Genomic DNA, 21750 nt, shown 5'->3' on the forward strand with positions numbered 1-21750 from the left:
AGCCACAGATTTTGACAAAGAAATCAATTACAATAGCAATTGATTCAAAATTAGCAATGCATAGTTCGAAAACCCACAAAATTGTTACAAACTATGAGGCAGAAGTGCTGCAACTGTTGGGAAATTTTAAGTTTGTACAGGATTGCTGCAGGAGCTTTATTTTCTGTTAAAAGGAGACAAGATATATGTGTTTAATGTTTACAAAATAGAGGTTATTTTATCAATATTTCCATAATCAAACAATTGTGGTCAAGCAAAAAGTATCATGGCAGGGGGAGAGAGCATGAGCTTCTGCTAGAAGAATGGACGGACTGGTACTGGAAAAAAATTTCACTTCTAATCATCACTTCCCGTATATTATATGTGCGGAAAATGCACTTCCAGTATTGAAAAAGTTGTGTTGTGTAAAAACTGAAAAATGCATTTTATTAAGGGTAAGTTGAAATTTGTTATAAATATATATTTTTTATAAAAATCATCTATTATTCTTTAAAGAAGTTCTTAAACAACTATAATTAATATTCTTAAAAGCATTATAAAGCATTTGCATTTTGATGTATACATTTAATTCGCCGAGCCATTGGTGCTTCTAGATAGGGAGAAAGCTTGGCACTTCTAATGTTAATGAACGTAACTGAACCTGAATTTCTATCCGAATCTTCTGTAACCTGTTTCCAAAGAAAACACATTCCTTTTTGCCATTTCTTTTCTGTTTTTACTTTTGATATTCAAATGCATATTTATCAGGTGCTAAATTATCAATATCAAAGTGGTACTTACCTTTTGTTTCCACATAATTTATTTTCTTCTTTTCTAATATCCTAGGTGAAATACGTTTTAACACATCAATGGACGAAACTGTTTCAGGGTTACCATTCCTTAAATGTAATGCTGCAGCCTTATAGAGTTGATTGTTATTAGCTAATCTTTCGGGGTATTTCTTTGATGCACTTTGTTTATTAAGTTTAATTTTTTTAGCAGATTTAATGATACTGGAGGATAATTTACGATTCTTTTCTATTTGAAGATTTTCAGTTGGCTCATTGTGCTGTTTTCTCTTAAGCCTTCTAGACTGCCTGAGAAAGTTTTCTTCACCCATTTCTTCTTCTAAAAGACCAAAGAATTCTATGTATATAAATATATAAACATATTAAGTAAAAAAAAATAATAGACTAAGATTATAAGAGAGAAAATATGTATAAATTCTGCATAAAATAAATGAACATTTTTCTGTTCCTAAGAAATAAAAATCACTATAGGAGAAAAGAGCTAAGGGATAAATAAAAGAGCACAAATTCATCTACCTTATTTGACGGCGTATAAGACGCACTCCGTTTTTTATACACATTTTTGAAGGATAAAACTTTATTACTGATAATTATAATGAATTTACAGTATCTTAAATATAAAGTAATACAAATACAAAGTAATACTTTCTGCAAATACTTAATATATCTGGGAAATAACACTTTTTAATTATCTCCGTCAAAACATAGACAGTCATCTCCAGAGCTGAATGAAGAGTCACTTAAAACCTCTTCTAAATCAGCATCTCAGTCCATATACAACAAATTATCATCTGTACCATCCAGTGCATTGCTACAGCTTCTTGGCTCCTCTTGGCATTTTCTCAGTTGGGGGTGGCCCGAAATGCCTCTCTGCAGTCCTGCTTCCACGTTCTTTAGCATATGCAATCACACGTAGCTTGAATGCAATGTCATAGCAAAGCCAACTTGTTTTTGAGCCATAACTTTCCAACAAACTTAAAAAAATTGAACAGTAAAAATTTCACACACTTAAAAAAAACAGGGGGGGTAAGTTAAATGAACTCAGCTGTGATTGTCGATGACAACGCAGGCACATTCAATGAACACTACGTATTTGTAATATTCCCACACTCCACAAGGAAACAAAAAAAGAAAAAATGCATAACTTCAAATAAACTGATTATCGGCGTACAAGATTCATCCCGTTTTTCAGACTTATTTAAAAAAAAAAAAAAAAAGTGTCTTATATGCTGGCAAATACGGTTCATATCATATATAAATCAATATATATATATAAACATACATCATATATAAATCGCTATATGTATATGATATATATGTATATATATTTGTAATAAAAATAAAAATTAAATATAAAAAAGAATATGAAATAAACTTCAATTAAAATAAAATTTATATCCATAGCAAAATAGTAATGAAGCTGAAAAAAGAATTCCATTGAATAAGCCACAAATACATTAAAAAATTAAATAAAAAGTGCTCTAAAACGAATTTATATTCCCTTAATTCAACGCTCTTTCTCTATACACATATATTTGTAAGATAAAAAATATATAAATACAAATTAACCCTGTAATTCTGGCTCTCTAGTCTAAAAATTGTAACTTTTCTCGACTGCACTGTTTCTAAATCAATCCATCTTTTAAATCAATAGCTGGCGTAATGCTGATGACGTAGCTAACTCGGAACCTGAACTCAAATTTTTAGAAGTTAAACTTTTCGAACCTAAACCAAAACTTCTCCTCTTGGTGAGCCTCCATATTGGATAATTGTGCACCTTTAGCTTGAACTCTACTGTAAGTCAGGTTGCTACGTCGCTCCATTTGCTTTGTCATTCTGCTCACTATCCCATTGTCTAAAATGTGATACTCTTTATAAAATTGTGGGGTTCGCACTGCACCCATGATCATGATGAAAAATTAGTTCGTATCCATCAATAAAAATGATATTCAATTCGGACATTCCTTCAAGTTTCATCTAACTACCCAGTAGTCACCCCAGAATATAATGCAGAGAACCAACATCAGTCTGTTGCAGCTGTGTGTGTGCAGTCTGTATAAATCATCTTCTTACATATATATTTATAGAATGAGAGACATTCTGAATAGTTTGAATACAGATCAGAATTACAGCATTTCTTCATAGACTCTTAAAATGTTAGAATGAATAAAACAGTGAACCTGGATATGTCAAATATTTTTATTTCAAAGGCTTCAGAATGCACCCCTCCCCAAAAAAACAGCATTATCAGGATTAAATCACAATATTTCCCCATACGTATCACAAAGAATATTCTTTGATATGATAGATACGTAATAAGATATACTGATACAAATTTTCAGGTAATTAAGATATATGTGACTACCTTATGATTTGTGGTTCAAGCAAAAGTTCCAACTATCTATCATGCAACAGATTCAGGCTATTTCCGTGTGAGAGCTTCCCCGCTCTGGCCCACACAGCACAATAATTGGCCTCTTCTCCCCTAAATCCTCTCACCATATCACTCTATTAAAATATTATACATCATTCCTGCACCAGAGGAATGATAAGCAGTTGAATCTGTGCCCCTTTTTTTCTAGTAATACTGAGTAGTCCCCAGTGGCTTATATATTTGTGATTCCTATGTTTCATATTTAATTATTGTTCTTTTCTATGCATTTTTTCTGAAAGATTAAATATTCAAAACCTGTAGTTGTTATAAGTGCTCCATACAGAGAAATTTCTTTGACCATTTAAAAAAAAAGATCAAAAAGAAAGAGAGAGAGAGAAAGCTATACTTATTTTTAAATGCAAATCAACACCTTTAGACAAGTCAAAACATTTAAATGATGTTTATATGCATTCCCCACTGCCATGCATTATTACTTGTCTACACAAAACTTCCTCTTGACAACTAAATTTTATTATATGAGAATTTGACAAACCAGAGACCATGGGTAAACCTCTTTCCTGCAGCCAACATTTGCCAAAAACAAAATAAAAATAAAACTTTCATTTGATTCACCTCTACTTGAAGCACTCAAGACCTGGTGCTATAATACCGATTTCCTACCTCTAGCTAGAAACAGTAGTTCTTCTGAGAACTATTCCTGAAAACAGTAATTCTCTAGAGTGAAAAATAATAAAATATTAAACAATATGGCAGGAGGGGGGTACATAAATCAGTTTTTAAATGAATGAAAAGACGAACGAATGAAATTTTTAAACAAAAACTCTCGAAGAAAAGACCTGCTTCCAAGTACAATCACAAACATAGGGAAAAAAAAAAAAAAAAAAAGATTACACAGATGTGGAGGAAAATATGAAGTGATTTAAGCAATACTGAAATTAGAAATTACTGTTAGTGGCTCAATGATGTAGCAGAAAGCCACAGATTTCAACAAAGAACTCAATTTCAATAGCAACTGATTCAATATTAGCAATGCATAGTTCAAAAACAGACAAAATGTTATCTTTAGAAAGCTAGGAAGCAGAAGTGACGCAATTGATGGAAAATTTTAAGTTTGTACAAAATAGCTGCAGGAGCTTTGCTTTCTGTTAGAAGGACATAAGATGGATGTGTTTAATGTTAACAAGTTACATCATCAATGTTTACATAACCAAACAGTTGTGTTCAAGCAAAAAGTATCATGGCAGGGGGGGGGGACAACATGAGCTTCTGCTAAAAGAATGGACGGACTGGTACTGGAAAAAAACTTTTAAGTTTTAATCATCAAAAAAAACTACCAACTCCAGTTGTTTTGTTGAACTAAATCAATGAAGCACACAATAAAGCCTAGATGATTAGAAAGCTTTCCATTGATTAGCTGAAGATAGCTTATAAAATCATGAGTGTGAAAAAATAAAAACTTATCATTTTCCTTGTTAACTGCAATTCTTATTACAAGCTTCCATGTTTAGCAAACACACAGTAAAATGTTTGACTGCTAATATGACCTCACAATTAGTCTTTTGTTCAAGGACGAGTTTTCAGACTGAATATAGACTTAGAAAAAATTTTAGACGTCACATTACACCATCAATGTCCCATATGATGTACACAAGTGAATGAGCTTGCAGAAATGTCGTAAAGGAAACAATAAAAATCTGATGTATACACCACATTACTTCCTTGTACGGAATATTAAATATATTAAATTATACACATTTTTTCTTGCATTTCATTTAAACTTCTTGGAATCAATTAAATCTACTTCGCCGACAGTGCATAAACCACAATAGAATAAATGCATTCTTTAAAATTCACTCTAGTATTTGTTTACCATAGCGACACTCTGGTGCTAGATTCACTTAACAGTTTTATATTTCATTCATATTATAATTCATAATGCACAAAATTTATATCATTTAAAGAATAGAATTATCTAATCATTGCCACATGTTCTATTCAAATACTATAATAAAGCTAAAATGATATATAAAAGAAATTAAGCAAACAAAAAAAAAAAAAAAAAAAAAAAACAGTTTTTCACAGACGACTGAGTATTTCTCATTTAATTAATTCAGTTCTCACTTCGCGAGAAGGCAAAAATACATAAAAACTCAAAATATCATCATTAAAAATTACGAAATAAATCTTAAACACTTATTTCCTCGAAAAAATTCCAGAAAGAATTAAGCATGATTTAATTGGCAAAAATAACTGAATGCGTTATCTTTGTTGTTGCGAAGCTAAGTTTCTCTAGATTGGCAACAAATCCACTAGTCTCCTGTATCAAATGTAAACATCAATGGCCGCCATAAAAAAAGGCTTAGCGGCACTTAAACAACTTTAAAATTGTTGATAATTCTAAAAATATTGCATACAGATTTACTAAAGGCATAAAAACCTTAACCGGAAGATAAAAATAACATAATACAATCATTTTTAAAGCAAAAAATGTACAATTTACAAACATATAAGAGTAAAGAAACTGAGATCACTGAGCCGAGTAACAGAGAGGATATACAGTCAAAAGTCGTTAATCCGGAATCGTCGGGATTTCGGCGATTCCGGATTATAGATCATCAGTTTAAATCGCGTAAGATGTCATGCAGAAATTCTAAAATTAAAAATATGAAACCGTAATTTATGAAATAAAGAACAATTATGATCTAAAGGGTATCAAAATTTACAAAAAAAAAAAAAAAAAAAAAAAAAAGCTTAATATTTATTTGTTTACTTTATTAAACATTTCTTTCCATGTAAGTTGTTTAAGTTGCTTCATTTTATGTGATAATACTTTCTCTTTAATTCTATAAACAGACATAATTTTTTGTTCACTTACAAAGTTCCGCTGTTCAAGTCCCATTACATGCTGTGCCGAGAATACCGACTAACTTGTCAATCGAAATTTTTTCGTTTTCACTAACCTCTCTGTCACCTTCTTCATGTCTTTTATGTCTAATCCATTTTTTGCAGCAATTCCACTTTTTGTTTAATGGACAGCGAAACATACTTTCGTTTTGTATGATCCTTTGGGAGCTCCAGAATCAAAAATTCTATTTGACATAATCGAAAGTTCAAGTTTACTTTTATAGTATTGCTCTTAGTCTGCAAAAAATAATAAGCCGGATCCAATTCGAAAATTAAGGAACAAAGCAATCATCAGCATTAACTGAAATAGATAATTTTAGCTTACACCGTCTGTTATACATAAAACGCGCACGCGAAAATGTATTCTGCGCTTGCGCACACGCAAATGCGCAGTCGTAAGGTCTTACGCGCACGCGTAAACGCCTATGCGCATGTGTCAACGCGGCGCATGCGCAGAAAGTTTTTAGCTTTGAGGTCCGGATTATAGATCATTCGAATTATGGACTTTTGACTGTATATATAAATATACAGTCAAACGTCGTTAATTCAGACCTCAAAGCTAAAAACTTTCTGCGCATGCACGTAAGACCTTTTGACTGCGCATATGCGTGTGCGCAAGTGCAGAATGATGCTAAAGCAAAGTTTAAAGTTTAAAGAAATTAAACATTTAGCAGTAGTAGCAATGAAAGCTCCCTGAGATATGTTGTGCAGACATTGAAGACAATAAAAGATTTTGAACTTAACCAATTTATTAACAATAAAGAATAAAAACACAAAAATAAGTGTCAACAATATTAGAGTATTAGGAAAAATATAATATAATCATCATTCATCAAATATTTTTACCTGGTCTCCAAAACACTGGCATTCTATACAAACAAAAAAAAAAAAAAAAAAAAAAAAAAAAAGTCCTAAACAGTGACTATGCGGCCTAAAAATAAAGCTGGCTACCCATTCAATAAGTCCATAATCAATGGTCAAGAAAAACACCTGAAAAATTTAAATGTGAAAACACTTAAAACCGGCCTAACTCCGTTTGCACAAGGAGTCGTCGCCGCTCACGTATTTTTAATTCCGCCTTCATTGAAGAAACATGGATGCCGCCCACAGCAGTCACTCACAGGATAGCCTCTGGAACCGAAGAACTTTAATCTGGAACCATCATCTCGCAAACCGGAATCAAGGCATTTTTTTTTCACCGGACTGCATGCATCCTTTTGAAGGGGCTGAAAACCGCTCACTCACTTGCCGGGAAACCAGGAACTAGAAGGGCTGAACCAGAGCGACGCGAGATACTTATAGCAGAAGTAGGAATGATGTCATCTCATGGCAACCAATCAGCTATCGGCACGAATCGGCTTCTCAGATGACGTAAATCATGTTTCGTTTTTGCATCTCAATTAGGTTGAAACAGTCCGTTCTCAATACAAACAGTGGCAACAAGAAAAAGAAGTAGAAGTAACTACTATATTACATTAAAATAAGGACTAACCTAAATAAACATTTCAAGGAGGAGAGATGATGCAAAAAAATAAGCTATATTTTCCAACACAGAATACGCTTTCACGTGCGCATTTAATGTATAACGGACGGTATAAGCTAAAATTATCTAATTATCTATTTCAGTTAATGTTGATGACTGCATTGTTCCTTAATCTTCGAATTGGATCCGGCTTATTATTTTTTGCAGACTGTAAGAGCAATACTATAAAAGTAAACTTGAACTTTCGATTATGTCAAATAGAATTTCCGATGCTGGAGCTCTCAAAGGATCTACAAAACGAAAGTATGTTTCGATGTCCATCAAACAAAAAGTGGAATTGCGGCAAAAAATGAATAAAGACATGAAGAAGGTGACAGAGAGGTTAGTGAAATGGAAAAAATTTCGATTGACAAGTTAGTCGGTATTCTCAGCACAGCAATTACGGGACTTGAGCAGCGGAACTTTGTAACTGAACAAGAAAGTATGTCTGTTTATAGCATTAAAGAGAAAGTATTATCACATAAAACGAAGAAACTTAAACAACTTACATTGAAAGAAATGTTTAATAAAGTAAACAAATAAATATTAAGCTTTTTTTTTTTTTGTAAATTTTGCTACCCTTTAGATCATAATTGTTCTTTATTTCATAAATTACGGTTTCATATTTTTAATTTTAGAATTTCTGCATGCCATCTTACGAGATTTAAACTGATGATCTCTAATCCGGAAAAATCGATAATCCGGAATCGCCGAAGTCCTGACGAGTCCGGATTAACGACTTTTGACTGTATTTATATACATTTTGTGCGACCGATTGCAACCAAAATACGAGGTGCACATCTACATGTTATAGCAGTCCTATATACAAAATTTCAACGTTCTGAGGCTACTCGTTTTTGAGTTATGCGAGATACGTACGTACATACGTTCGTACAGACGCCACGGAAAATTCTCTTCAGAATTAATTTTAAAGAAGTTTTATAATTTTTTTGAAGGAAAAGAGTATTTTTTCTGTCCTTATGTACAGATATCTTGCAAAAAAAAAATGGTTAAATTGCATTCGATAGCGGTCAAAATGGATATTTTTGTTGAAATATGCTGCCTGAAACTTTTCACGATTACAATACTTCCTTTTTACTTCGTACAAGGAAGTAAAAAGGCTTAGCGGCACTTAAACAACTTTAAAATTGTTGATAATTCTAAAAATATTGCATACAGATTTACTAAAGGCATAAAAACTTTAACCAGAAGATAAAAACAACATAATTCAATCATTTTTAAAGCAAAAAATGTACAATTTACAAACATATAAGTGTAAAGAAACTGAGATCACTGAGCCGGGTAACAGAGTGGATATACACTAAAAGTATTTGGACACCTGTGATAGAAAAGAAAATCTAACTTTATTCAAAATCAATAGTTAGTAGAGCCTCCACGAGCCATGCTCCTCCTTACAGCATGGACTCTCCGGGGCATACTTTCCACAATTCTTTGTATGACAACTAGTGGTATTTTCTTCCACTCGGCTTGGAGAAGACATAGAAGTTCCTTCACCGATTTTGCACAGGTAGTGCACCCCTGAATTCGACGATGCAACTCGTACCAGAGGTTCTCAATAGGGTTCAAGTCTGGACTCTGGGCAGACCAGTCCATTCGATGAACTCCATTGGCATCATACCAAGCCTTGGTTAATGTTGAAACATGACAACTGGCATTGTCGTCCTGAAAGTAACAGGGGTCCAAGCCGTAAAACTGCCACAACGTAGGAAGCACATTGTCATCCAAAATAGTGCAGTAGGCATGGGAGTTGAGCTTACCATGAATGGGGACCAAGGGTCCCAGCCCATACCAGGAGAAACACCCCCAGACCATAATTCCACCTCCGCCGAACTTGACTGTTGGCACAATGAATTCTGGCAGGAGACGTTCTCCAGGTAGACGCGAGACGCAGACCCTGCCATCCGAACGATAAAGGGTGAACCTTGATTCGTCACTCCAAAGAACCAGTTTCCACTTATCTATGGTCCAATTTCGATGTGCTTTGCACCACATTAACCGAGCAGCGTGGTTGTACTTTGTAATCAAAGGCTTATGGGCAGCAGCACGACCATGAAAACCAAGCAGATGCGCTTCCTTATGGATGGTATTCATTGAAACAATACTCCCGGACGCCTGTTGAAACTCCTCGCGGATGAGGGCCATCGGTTGGGTGCGGTTCTTCCGAATTTCTCTGGACAGCACTCGTCGGTCTCTATCTCCCAGTTTCGTTGGTCTGCCGACTCGGGGCACATTCCGACAATCACAGCTCGTCTTCTACTTCTTAATCACATAGGCCACTGTCAATTTTGGTTACTTCAGATCGCTAGACATGTCCCTTAAGGATCGGCCACATTTGCGATGCTCGATAATTATACCTTTCCCAAAATCAGATAGCTGCGAACTGCGAGGCATCAGACTGCTTAAAAAAAAAGGGGGGGGGACAGTCCTATATCTCCCGATCTACTGGGCTGCTTGACAAAATTCAAATTCCGTTCTTCATGTCTCGAAAGCGCGACTTAGGATTAGATTTATATATAGCACTATTCTAACATAGGTATTTTGACACAAAATCGGACTTTTTCTGAAATAACATACCAATTTTTTCACATATTTCGATTCTACGACTCAAATTATGCCTATATATGAAATTTTGTAAAATTTGGAGTGAAATTTACGGAGAAATTCACAAATTTTTGTTGGCACTTTTTTGTCAGTTTGCGCCAAGAATAGTTCACTTGGCGAACTTCTTAATATATGGCAACCTAGTTTCCTTTCCCGTGAGAGGGAAAAAAGTCACCATCGTTCCTTTTTTTCCAAATAATATTCTTTATATTGTATTTTTAATTATAACTTATTATTTTAAGTAACTTTTCTTTTTCGAATTTCATTTTAATCGTTTAAGTTGCATGGTTTTTTTTTTGAATAACTGTTTTAAAAATTTCTATTTACCTATTCGAACTGCGTAAATAAAGGTGCAGCGTTTATTATTTTTTTTTTTCAAATAGTTTTCTTTATATATTTCTTTTTGTCATAGTTATTATTATTAATTTTTAAATTCTTATACTTTTATTTTAATTGTTTGTGTTGCATTGTCTCTTTAGTACGTCCAAGTCTTGTTTAAAATTTTCTATTTATTCCTTCGAACTGAGCATTTTAAATATATTTATTAATATAAATTTTCCAGAATTTGATTTTATTTATTTGAATTGCGTTTCTTTCGGAGGAATACTTTGTAACCCAGACTACGATGCGTTTGAAAACTGCAAATATTAAAAGAGCAAATACAGTAAAGCACAGTTAACACGCCTTTCAATGTTCCGTTCAGAAAAGATATATATAAATAAGAGAGATGTATAACCAACATTTTAACTTAGGATGACTTGCATACACTGCTTTAAACAGTTTTCTCGTTGTGCCTATTGCTTTACACAATTTTATCCTACATTTGGTTTCATAAATGTTTTATTTTCGAAATCGTAAGAATCAAATATCATAAGATTAAAAAGTTTTAAATTAAAAAAAAAAAAATACAAATACTAAATTTTACCCCAAAATTTATTTTTTCTTCTCTTTTTCTTCAGGCATTCTACTTTATTCTTGCTCTTTTTCTTTGGGCATTCCGCAAGTATATTAAAAAGCATCCAACTTTTCGAAATATCTTGATATTTCTGACAATCATTTTAAATAAAGTTATTGCCTTCCATTTCATAAAGGCCCACAAACGGCCGAGCGGTAAAGTCGCTGAACACTGGTAGTTCACTCCGGGGTTCAAATCCCGGTAAACGGGCTGGTTGCATGGGCGTTTTCGTGGATTTTCTCATGTGTACCGTGTATGCCCGCTGGTTTCCCTTACAAAGTTCTTCGCAAAGGCATCCTTCCTTTTAGGCAGATAGCCCTGCTTTGACGTAAATTAATAATCCAATTTCATCAGTATTTGGTCAGAGCCTTTATCAGTCTTTAAAGGCTAAACATTTTGAAGGCATGAGATGAAAGGAAAGACTGGTTTCATCAAGAGGTTTTGGTTTATTTAATTATGACAAAGCACACTAGGGCTATCTGCCTAAGGGGAGGGATGCCTTCGTGGAGGACTTTCTAAGGAAAACTGGCTCGCATACACGTTACACATGAGGAAAACACGAAAACGCTCATGCAGCCAGTCCGTTTGCGGGAATTGAACCTCGGACTGAACTACCAGTGTTCAGCGACTTTACCACTCGACCGCTGTTTCATCAGGAGAAAAAAAAAAACGCCTTTAGGTGATATCCACATACAATACTAGATAAACTCCTGGATCTTCAAATAATTTGACTGAGAAAATCATGGAATTCTCCATTTATTGTACGAGGGCTATCCAGAAAGTAGATTACGTTTTGGAATAAAAAAATAAACAAAGTATAGGAAACAAATTTTATTATATACAGATGAAAGCCACACTCAAATACTACTTTTCTACATAGTCACCATACAAATTAAGGCATTTATCGTAGCGATGTACGAGCTTGGAAATTCCTTTGTCAAAAAATTCGGCCGCCTGCGCCTTCAACCACTTCGTTACCTCTTCTTGCAGCTGTGCGTCGTCATCAAAACGCTGCATAGCCAGCCACTTCTTCATTGCTGGGAATAGGTGGAAGTCGCTCGTTGCCAGGTCGGGACTGTACGATTTCGATTTTCACGGACTTTAGCATCGGCTTTTTCGAGAAGTTCGGCGGTCACTATGCTGGGTCTCCCACTTCGATCTTCGTCGTGAACATTGGTTCGGCCATTTTGAAATCTTATGACCCACTGACGCACTCCACCTTCAGTGATAATGTTGTCCCCATACACTTCACGAAGCTGCCGATAGATTTCTATCGGTTTACAGTTTTTTGCAGTCAGAAACCTTATTACTGAGCGCACCTCGCAGCTCGCGGGATTTTCAATTAACGCAGACATTTCAAACCGTCACAGTATCTGAACGGAGCACAGCACGAACCTCTCACTAGCACGGCTAGATGCAGACTGAGCTGCGCAACGCTCTGACCCCAAGATGGCCGCGCTAGCCCCGCCCCTAGCGGACACAGACGGAAACGTAATCTACTTCCTGGATGGCCCTCGTACGATATGATGTTCTATAACATAATTTAAATTTATACAACCATATAGTCTAAAACCAGTCGCTCTTCACTTTAATCTGCAATGATATCGTTTTTGTCTTTTCTGATAACACAAGCTCAATTGATGGTATCTGCTGGTGTACACGTCCAAGTCTTTTTTGTTTGAACGCCTAAATTCTTTGAAGTAACCTGAAAGTATATTCAAAAGCGTCCAACTTTTTGAAACATCTTGGTATGTCTTAGAGTCAAATTTTCCCTGCAAATTTTTCTTTACTTTTCTCCCTAATTTTCTTCTTTCCTTCTACGGTTATTTTAAGTGCTGACACAAGAAAATTAAGATTTTTCGATTGCTAGATTTCCATAAATTTTGCATTCTCGTCAATTTTTTAAAATATCAATTGTGTCAACAGTGTTTCAGCTGAAGACAGCTTTTCATTTTCTAGACATTTTAACTATAAACAAAGTATAGAGCAAAGTCCAAAGGATAAATATTTTAATTAAAAGATTTTTTGCTAAATGACAAAGAAATAAAACAGTCCAGCAGTGTTTATTCTTCGTCACCGAGTGACCCGATTCTTATATCGGCTGAAACAATCTAAATCATATTAAAGATCATGTTTTTTTATACAATCTATAATGCGAGAGAAAAATTAGTTTCTTAAAACATTCTTTCTAAGAAGATTAATATAAAAGGTTATATTTATATATATATATATTTTTAAAGCTGGGACTTGAACCAAACTGTCAAACTTTTAAAGTTTAACTTACATGGTGGTTAAAATTAAAGTTCCAATTTGAAATGGTCATAAAAGGAAACTACCGGACCAAATGTTATCAAACTTGGGAATCGAGTAAAGGAGGTTACGGGAATTTATCTTCTGCAGGAAAAAAAAAAAAAAAAAGAGTTCAAAAGCTCACCACCAGGGGAAAATCGGCGCTGTATACAATATTGTTAAATGAAATAAGACACGAAAACATCTGTTTAAAATGCGTTTAATATTTTCCGAAACGTGTTACAAAGCATGTTCAGTGTAGCGTCCAGCATTTTCCGAAAGTAAGTTAAATCCTGTTACTGTTACATTCTTAACAGCAGCTTTTAGCATATCAGGAGGAATGTTACGGACATGTCAGTGTATCACATTTTTCATTTTTGCCAAATTGTTTAGATTATCACCATAAACAGTGCTTTTGAGATAACCCCATAGCCAAAAGTCACAGAGGTTGAGGTCTGGTGGGAAGAGGGGAAGTGTTGGCCTATAAGACTTTCATTCGTGAAATGTTGCCTAAGTAACTGTGCGACACACGTGAGGTGGGGCCCAGCCCTGCATAAAAATCGTAGTATCTAAAATGCCACGTTACTTCAGTTCATGTATCGCGAAACATTTTAACATTGACTCTAAGTGAGCTGCAATCACAGTGGTCCAGCTGTCGACTGCTCTTCAGAGAAAAATGGTTCAGTTATAATACTAGCTGTCATTCAACACTAAACGGTGTGGAATGACTGCTATGTAATCGAATGCAGTAGGAGAATGCAATGGAATTAGATAGATAACATGAGGGATTTCTTTGGCCCAAATCGATTAAAGCGTTTAGAATTAGTATCTTCATGTTTTAGTGCCGAATTCAGGCTTCAAAAATTACAAATTAGCGATCTGTAAGAAAACGATTTTCAGATTGTATGCACTTGTGCGAGTGATTTGCGATCTCACATTTTCTAATTGCTAATTCGTGGTTTTCACGGACGAATTTCCTACTTACACGGATGGCGCACTCGACTTTTATCAAATTTAACAACTTTAAATGGTAATTTGCCTACTTCAGAGTTTCTTAAGGGTATACCACATATTAAACCCGTGTAACAAAAGGTTAAGTTAGATTCTGACCCATATTTCGTTTAACAATATTGCATACAGCGCCATTTCCCCCTGGTGGTGAGGTTTCCAACTTTCTTTTTTTCGCAGAAAATAAATTCCCATGACATCCTTTACACGGTTACAAAGTTTGATAACATTTGATCCAGTAGTTTTCGTTTTATGACCGTTTCAAAGTGAAACTTTAATTATAACCACCCTGTATATTATTAAATTTTAATTTGAAGCTATGCGTTATATGTATATCATACGCAAGATTTTTGCTTTTATGGAAAAAATAAAGAATCGAACGAAATATACTTAGGATATTAGACCAAAACTAAAAAATTTCTCCTCCCTCCGAAAATAAAGTATTGAAACTTCGACCTTGAATTTATTGGGTTATCGAAATATTTAATTTGACTTATCTTCAAAGTCCTAGTTCCGACAACAATTCCGTATTACTTAATCTGAAGTAAAGGTTTAGTATATATTCACTGTATGTTAATAAAGTAATCAGAGTGTAATAAAAATAGATTAAAGAATTTACGCTGATGTAAACTTTTGTCTGACCGCGCAACATGTAATGGAAGAGAAGACTTGTAGAGATCTGTTTTTGACATGCCTCTAAAAGTAGATGTCATACTCTTTTTGTCTCTTCAATGTCAAAAAACTTTCCTTTGAGAGACAACTTTAGTTTTTGGGAAAGAAAAAAAATCACAAGAAGACGAATTTGAAGAACATGCAGGACGATTGAGTACACATACTTATTTTCGGAACACAAGCCGTTCTCCGACTGGTTATTGAATAATGAAAAGATGCATTGTCATGCAATACAAAACATTTGGAATACGTTTTCTGACTGAAAACATAAGATTAAAAGTCATCTGTTTAATTCACAGCCATTTAACTACACGGGCAATTGCAGAATCGTTTTGATCCTAAGCTTGTAAGACAAACCTAATATCACTGGATTTAAACACTTCTTTAATCTTCCTAGAACATTCCTTCTTTAGCCCATATTCCAAGAATATTAAGTGAATACAATTATTGCAAAAGAAATTGAATATTCATTTGCACTACGGCTTGGTAGTTTTCTAACGAGTTAACAAAACTTAAACTCTGCTTTTTGTGTCTAATAATACAGCAATATTTTAAATATTTACAAATAAAATACTAAATTGGAGCCTCACCAGTTGCCTAGCATTTGAAGATTGTTAAATACTAACTGTTTGTTGCAAAGTCTAACCCAGGCTGCATAGGTGGTTTTCGTAGTTTTCTAGGTTCTCTTTACAAAGGTTCTTTATGAAAGCATCTTAATCAAATAGCTCCCATATTCTTTCTATGTTCAGATAACCAACTAACCTAGTTTAAGCGCGATTTCCAAGGGAAGTTACTAGCAAAACCCGAATACTCATTAAAAATCATGTAGCTTGCCAATCGGGAGTAACATGAAAGATATGGCGGCAATAATTGAATTGCTGTTTCAGTACGCTGTTTCTAAACTTAGATGGTCATTCCTTAATTAAATAGCCCACCAGTGGCTGAGCGGTAAAGAAGCTGAACACTGGTAGTTCGGTCCGAGGTTCGAATCCCGTGAACAGGCTGGCCGCATCAGCGTTTTCATGGTTTTCCCCCTGTGTAACGTGTATACGAGCCAGTTTACCTTAGAAAGTCCTCCACGGAGGCATCCCTCCCTTTAGGCAGATAGCCCTCGCGTGCCTTGCCATAATTAAATAATCCAATCCAATCCTTAATTAAATATAATTGATTTGTAACTTCTACTAGAACTGACTGTAAGAATTGAAGTGCAAATAAATAATATTGTGTGCAATCTTTATTAATATAAAATTAAAAATATTTGCATTCAGACTGAAAGTTTTTTGAAATATTTGCAATTACTTTATAAGAAAGATTTATTAATAACCGTAATAATTACTTATTATATTACTGATGATTAGGATTCAGTTTTTGACAATTACATTCTAAATTAAAATTTTAAGGATATAATGAAAATACGCTACACACAAAAATACATTTTAGGATAAAAATGAGTTGATTTTTTATGTTTTAAAACTTCTTAAATTCATTTAATAAACATCGTATCCTCATTGTTAATTGAATCCAGAACGTTGGGTGGCGTTTATATAATTATTCTTACTTGTCCACAGAATCTGCTGACTTATCCAGCCATTAAGTAGCTGCAGATCATTTCTACATAACCATTGAACTTCCATTAATTCAGTCTCTAGAGGGCTGTATATTTAATCATAATTTGACTTTTATAAAAATGATTATTCTAAATATTATTTTTCTAGAAAAATATACTGTGCTTTAAAAATGTGGATTATAGTATCAGCTGCTCTTTCAGCCACTTCAAAAGCAACAGTTTGTTTAGAAATGAATTATGCAGTTAATGTCATAAAATTCAAATCAATATCAAATGAAAATTCTCAGTTTTAGACAATTCGATTTAAACGAAGTAAAGTAGCAGACGATAAAACGCTGAAGGTAAAAATTTACTCTTATTTTTTTTAAAAAGGAAGATAGAGAGAAATTTAAAAAAAAATAGTTAAAAATTTGAATAATATTATCTATAATTAAAAAAAATAGCTTTTCATATAGTATTAATAAATATTTATTACGCATCATTGAGGGGAAAAATGTCATATAATTAATTCTCTATAAAATTTTTCTTGAAATTTAAGGTTAAAAATAGCTGTGGCAATTCACTGTAACAAAAATCCATAGACCACATTTGGGGTATTATCGCTCAAAAAAAAGATGCCAAATTTCAAAACTCGAAAATATGTAAATTCGTGTATATCTTAGTAAATTTTGAATAAAAAAGTCTAATTTTTTGCAGATATGTTTAAAAATACACCTACTTTAAGATGATGGTAAAAATTTTATAGGTTATAATTCAAAATTTTTTTCGAAAAATTTATAAAAATTATTTAAAAATAGAAATTTAAAAAATAAAACACAAAAAATGGGCAAATTAAATTTGGAATGAACCTAAATTTCGAAATGTGAGAGAAAAAATCAAAAAAAGTTTAATAAAAAAAGAGATATTAATAAATATTTGCCAAATTCAATTAACATTGAGGAGCTAAAATTCTGAGAGCTAATATTTTAAAAACTACTCGAACGATTTTTACAAAACTTGGTATTCTGGCATAATTTGAGACGTAGAATCGAAATATGTAAAAAAATTAGTATGTTATTTCAGAAAAAGTCCGATTTTGTGTCAAAATACCTATGTTAGAATAGTGCTATATATAAATCTAATATATATCCTAAGTCTCGCTTTCGAGACATGAAGAACGCAATTTGAATTTTGTCAATCGTCCCAGTAGATGAGGAGATATAGGACTGTCCCCCCCTTTTTTTAGCAGTGTACATACTTCCTTCTTACAGTTTAAAATTAATGTAACAAACACGTCTGTTTCAATTAAAATAAGCTTATAAAATTTCAAAATATTGATTTTAAAATATAAGCGAAAGTAATATTAATTGACAAAGTATTTTATCTTCAAAAATGAATATTTCTTTAGTTTATGATGAAAAAGCTTAGTATATTATATAACAGACCTTAAAGCTTTAGCACTTTTCTATGATAACTGCAAATATTTCCCTTTTTTTGTGTGTATGTGTGTAAAAAAAAAATCTGTAAGGTTACTAAGAAAACTCATGGAAACTGGGATGCCATGGGTTATTTGAGTAACAGCAACAGGTGTTTTCTTTGTAGCTTTTACAAGAGTTTTGCCTGTAATGGTTACAGATCACTTTCTTGCAATATCACAGCATATAGTCATGTAAGTAGAACATATTTTTCTCATGTAAAATCCCAAACAATATATCTATAATGGTTACAGATTATTTGCATGTAAGATTACAGCAAATAATTATGTAAAAAGAACATGTTTTTCTCATGTAAAATCCCAAACGATATACCTGTAATGGTTACAGATTATTTCCATGTAATATTACAGCAAATAATTATGTAAAAAGAACATGTTTTTCTCATGTAAGATCTCAACAGATATATCTGTAACCGTTACAGGTTATTTGCTTGTATTATTACAGCAAGTTATTATGCGAGTAGAACATACTTTTCTTACGTAAAATTCCAATGGCTGTATCTGTAAAGGTTTCAGATTATTTCCTTCTAATATCGCATTAAGTAATTATATGTGTATAGAATATATTTTTCATAGATGAAATACTAAAGGATATGTCTATAAAAGTAATAGATTTTTAGTCTAAAATAATGCTTATTATAATAAACTACATTGAAATCAATATGTTTTGAGTAAAACAATATCTGTAGGTATATATATCATTTTGATTAATAATCGATTTGAGCTTAATTTGATAATTAAGTTCAAATTGATATGCTACTCCTTACATTAAATTACATGTATATCCTTTACATAAAATAATGGAAAGTCATCTGGAATTTATATTTGGCCTGTAAAATAGCTGGAAAAAACAGTATGATTTATTTGCATGTTTTAGTGTCAATTATGAAGATATGTTCTAGAACTTTCTTTTTAGTAATTTTAGCTAAAATAGACACATGTTGATATGATCATATTATTACAATAAAAGACATTTTGTGAAATATTTTTATGAAGAACTCAGAACAGCTGTTCTTCATGTTTCAAAAATATTATATTCTCTCCTTCTAAAAACTGACATTTTCAGTAAATTAAAGAATTCAACATAGCAATGAACTTCATTTTGTTACTACAAGGAATTCAAAATTTTGTTCATAAGCTTGAATTACAACGTCCAACTAATCTTTTTATTTTTATCTGCACTCAGCGTTTGTCAACAGTCTGCTATTGTTTGAAGTAATAGATGGTAACTGCATAACGTTTCTACCTTACCTTCAAATAATTTCCTTTGAATTAACAGATAGAAGTCTTTCATTAAAAACCTAATATCATGCTTTTTGAATAAGCATAACACTTCACCAACTGACCTTAATTTTTAAAGCCTTGCTTCCATTAAAATTCTTGATGCTTAATACAATTATGCCTTTAACAAATTTGTTTCAAAAATTAATACTTCAGTTTAGCTTAAAATTTAATGCATTTTAATTTTACCCATAATTTTTACAAACATGATATGTAATAAAACTTTAAGCTTAATATTTACCATTTAGAAAGTGATACTAAAAAGTATTCCTAGTTATTATAAATTTCGAGATTTGCATACAAAATTGTGAAATATACATGTGACAACAGACAACAGAAAACAAACTTATGCTCTCTCTCTCTATATATATATTATAGCATGTTAAGAAGTTTATTGAATTTATAATTTTATTGTGAAACATTATGAAGCAAATAATATGCTAATTAAAATACAGAAGTAAAAATAATTTATTAATTAATTCATAAACTTTACATAAAACCTTAAAAAAGAATTAATTAAAAAATAACACAATATAACATTTCATAAAAATTCGTTTCGACTGCTTGGAAAAAATGAATGGTTTTTCCCCTCTTTGTAAACCATGTCTTCTAAATAAAGAAAAAAACATTTCTTTTAAAATCATAATCATGCTCTTAAAAAGCTTATAAAAATTATTTTAATAGGTCTTTTAAACATGTGCTTATGTAACACTTTTAATCATATTTCTTTATAATATCTTAAGTAATCAGGAACAGCTTAAATACTTTAAAAAATTGGATTACAGTGAACCGTCTCATTACGACAAGCTACCTCAGTCAATCACTTTTTAAATTTAACCAGCATTCCTCATAAAATAACTAATTAGTAAACATAACTTCTCTAAGATACCCAATATCATTGAAGATCAAAATCTTCAGGAATAACACATAGCTAGCTTAGAGAAGGTTCATTGTACAAAAACAGCCAATATGCAAATCTTTTCATAAATGAAGCCACCATAGTTATTAAATATAATATACAGTATACTTATATTGAGAATTCAGAACTTGAATAAATTTCTCGAACTGTTTTAGCATTCGAAAAATATGATGTTTGTTACCTTAAATTTCTAAAACAATATTACATATTGGTCCAAATGAATCACTGGGACTCAGACTCAGTATTCCCCCTAGCTTTCTTTTAGCAACAGGATTCTGAAATTGTTTTAATGATTTAGGTAATGTTTGTCTTCCTTAAGGCACTCACAAAACAAGTTACCCTAAATTTTTCGTCTGCATAGTGGTCATTTTCATCTTACTAACTGATTTGCTAGTGGATTTTGCGTGCATGGCCTATTATTTATGAAACAATAATAGTGAACAGCTTCAAGAAAATGGGGATATCTAATGCTCTTGATGCTATATTCCCACTTATTTTTACTAATTTTATCTTCCGAAAATTGAGAGGGAAAAATTAAACGAATAATTTAATTTCCAAAGGACACAGTCACAGTAGGAATATAACAAATGAAAAGTAATCATATATAAACTACTACTATCACAATATTATTTCTTTAAAAGAAACCTCTATTTCAATAAGAATACACATAATTGCAACATCTAATAAGTTATCTCATTTCTCTATAATTTGAATTTCTCTCATTCTCATTGTTGTTCTTGCAACTCCTTAGGCCTCAGATTATACATAAATAATTAGAGAAGGTGAATATGCAGCTGATATGGCAAAATTGCACAGTGAATGGAAGTTGGTATTTGCTTTCACTATCATAGATTATTTTTTGTATTAGGCTGACATAATATTCAACAGTTAGAAGAGAAAGATTCAACGGGGCCTTTAGTGTACAAAAGTTTGCCTTTGTTAGTATGACGAAAACAATCATTTTGTCGATAAATCCATTTTAAAATCTTGGGATATTCATTTTCTAAATGCATTAAAAGGGGGAAAATTATGCAAATATTTTTTTTTTAATTTTCAGAATCTGGTTCTGAAGCTGGGTGGGATGGAATATGCAACGCAATACAGTAATTCTGAAGATCATTGCTCGTGGTAGTACAGACTGAGTAGTGATAACTTACATGCTGTAGAAGATGGCACAAATTGCAGTTCCAGATGCATTAAATGCTTTGAGGTCTAGGGAATAGCAGTGGGCAATAATAAGAATGAAATTCAAGGTATAGGGAAGTAGAAATGAAGATTATTATTATCAGATACTGAAATGTTAATGTTACTAAGCATTCTCATTGGAATGTAGGTTTCTTTTATATAATAATAC

At 32.6% G+C, this 21750-nt stretch overlaps 1 protein-coding gene across 4 annotated transcripts in view; it reads right to left on the bottom strand.

Annotated features, from left to right (window-relative positions):
• Window positions 1-21750, bottom strand: part of LOC118204558 (uncharacterized) — a 140506-nt gene that overhangs the window by 79066 nt on the left and 39690 nt on the right. For all 4 annotated transcript variants that reach the window (XM_085810786.1, XM_085810783.1, XM_085810784.1 and 1 more), the window contains one exon: window positions 781-1107. In XM_085810786.1, coding sequence (XP_085666912.1) covers window positions 781-1099 — 319 coding nt within the window. In that variant the 5' untranslated portion in view covers window positions 1100-1107. The remainder of the gene's footprint in view (window positions 1-780; window positions 1108-21750) is intronic.

The sequence above is a fragment of the Stegodyphus dumicola genome, chromosome 2 (genome assembly GCF_044657685.1).
Source record: "Stegodyphus dumicola isolate Sdum_Otavi_A_Nest chromosome 2, ASM4465768v1".
Classification (NCBI taxonomy): domain Eukaryota; kingdom Metazoa; phylum Arthropoda; class Arachnida; order Araneae; family Eresidae; genus Stegodyphus; species Stegodyphus dumicola.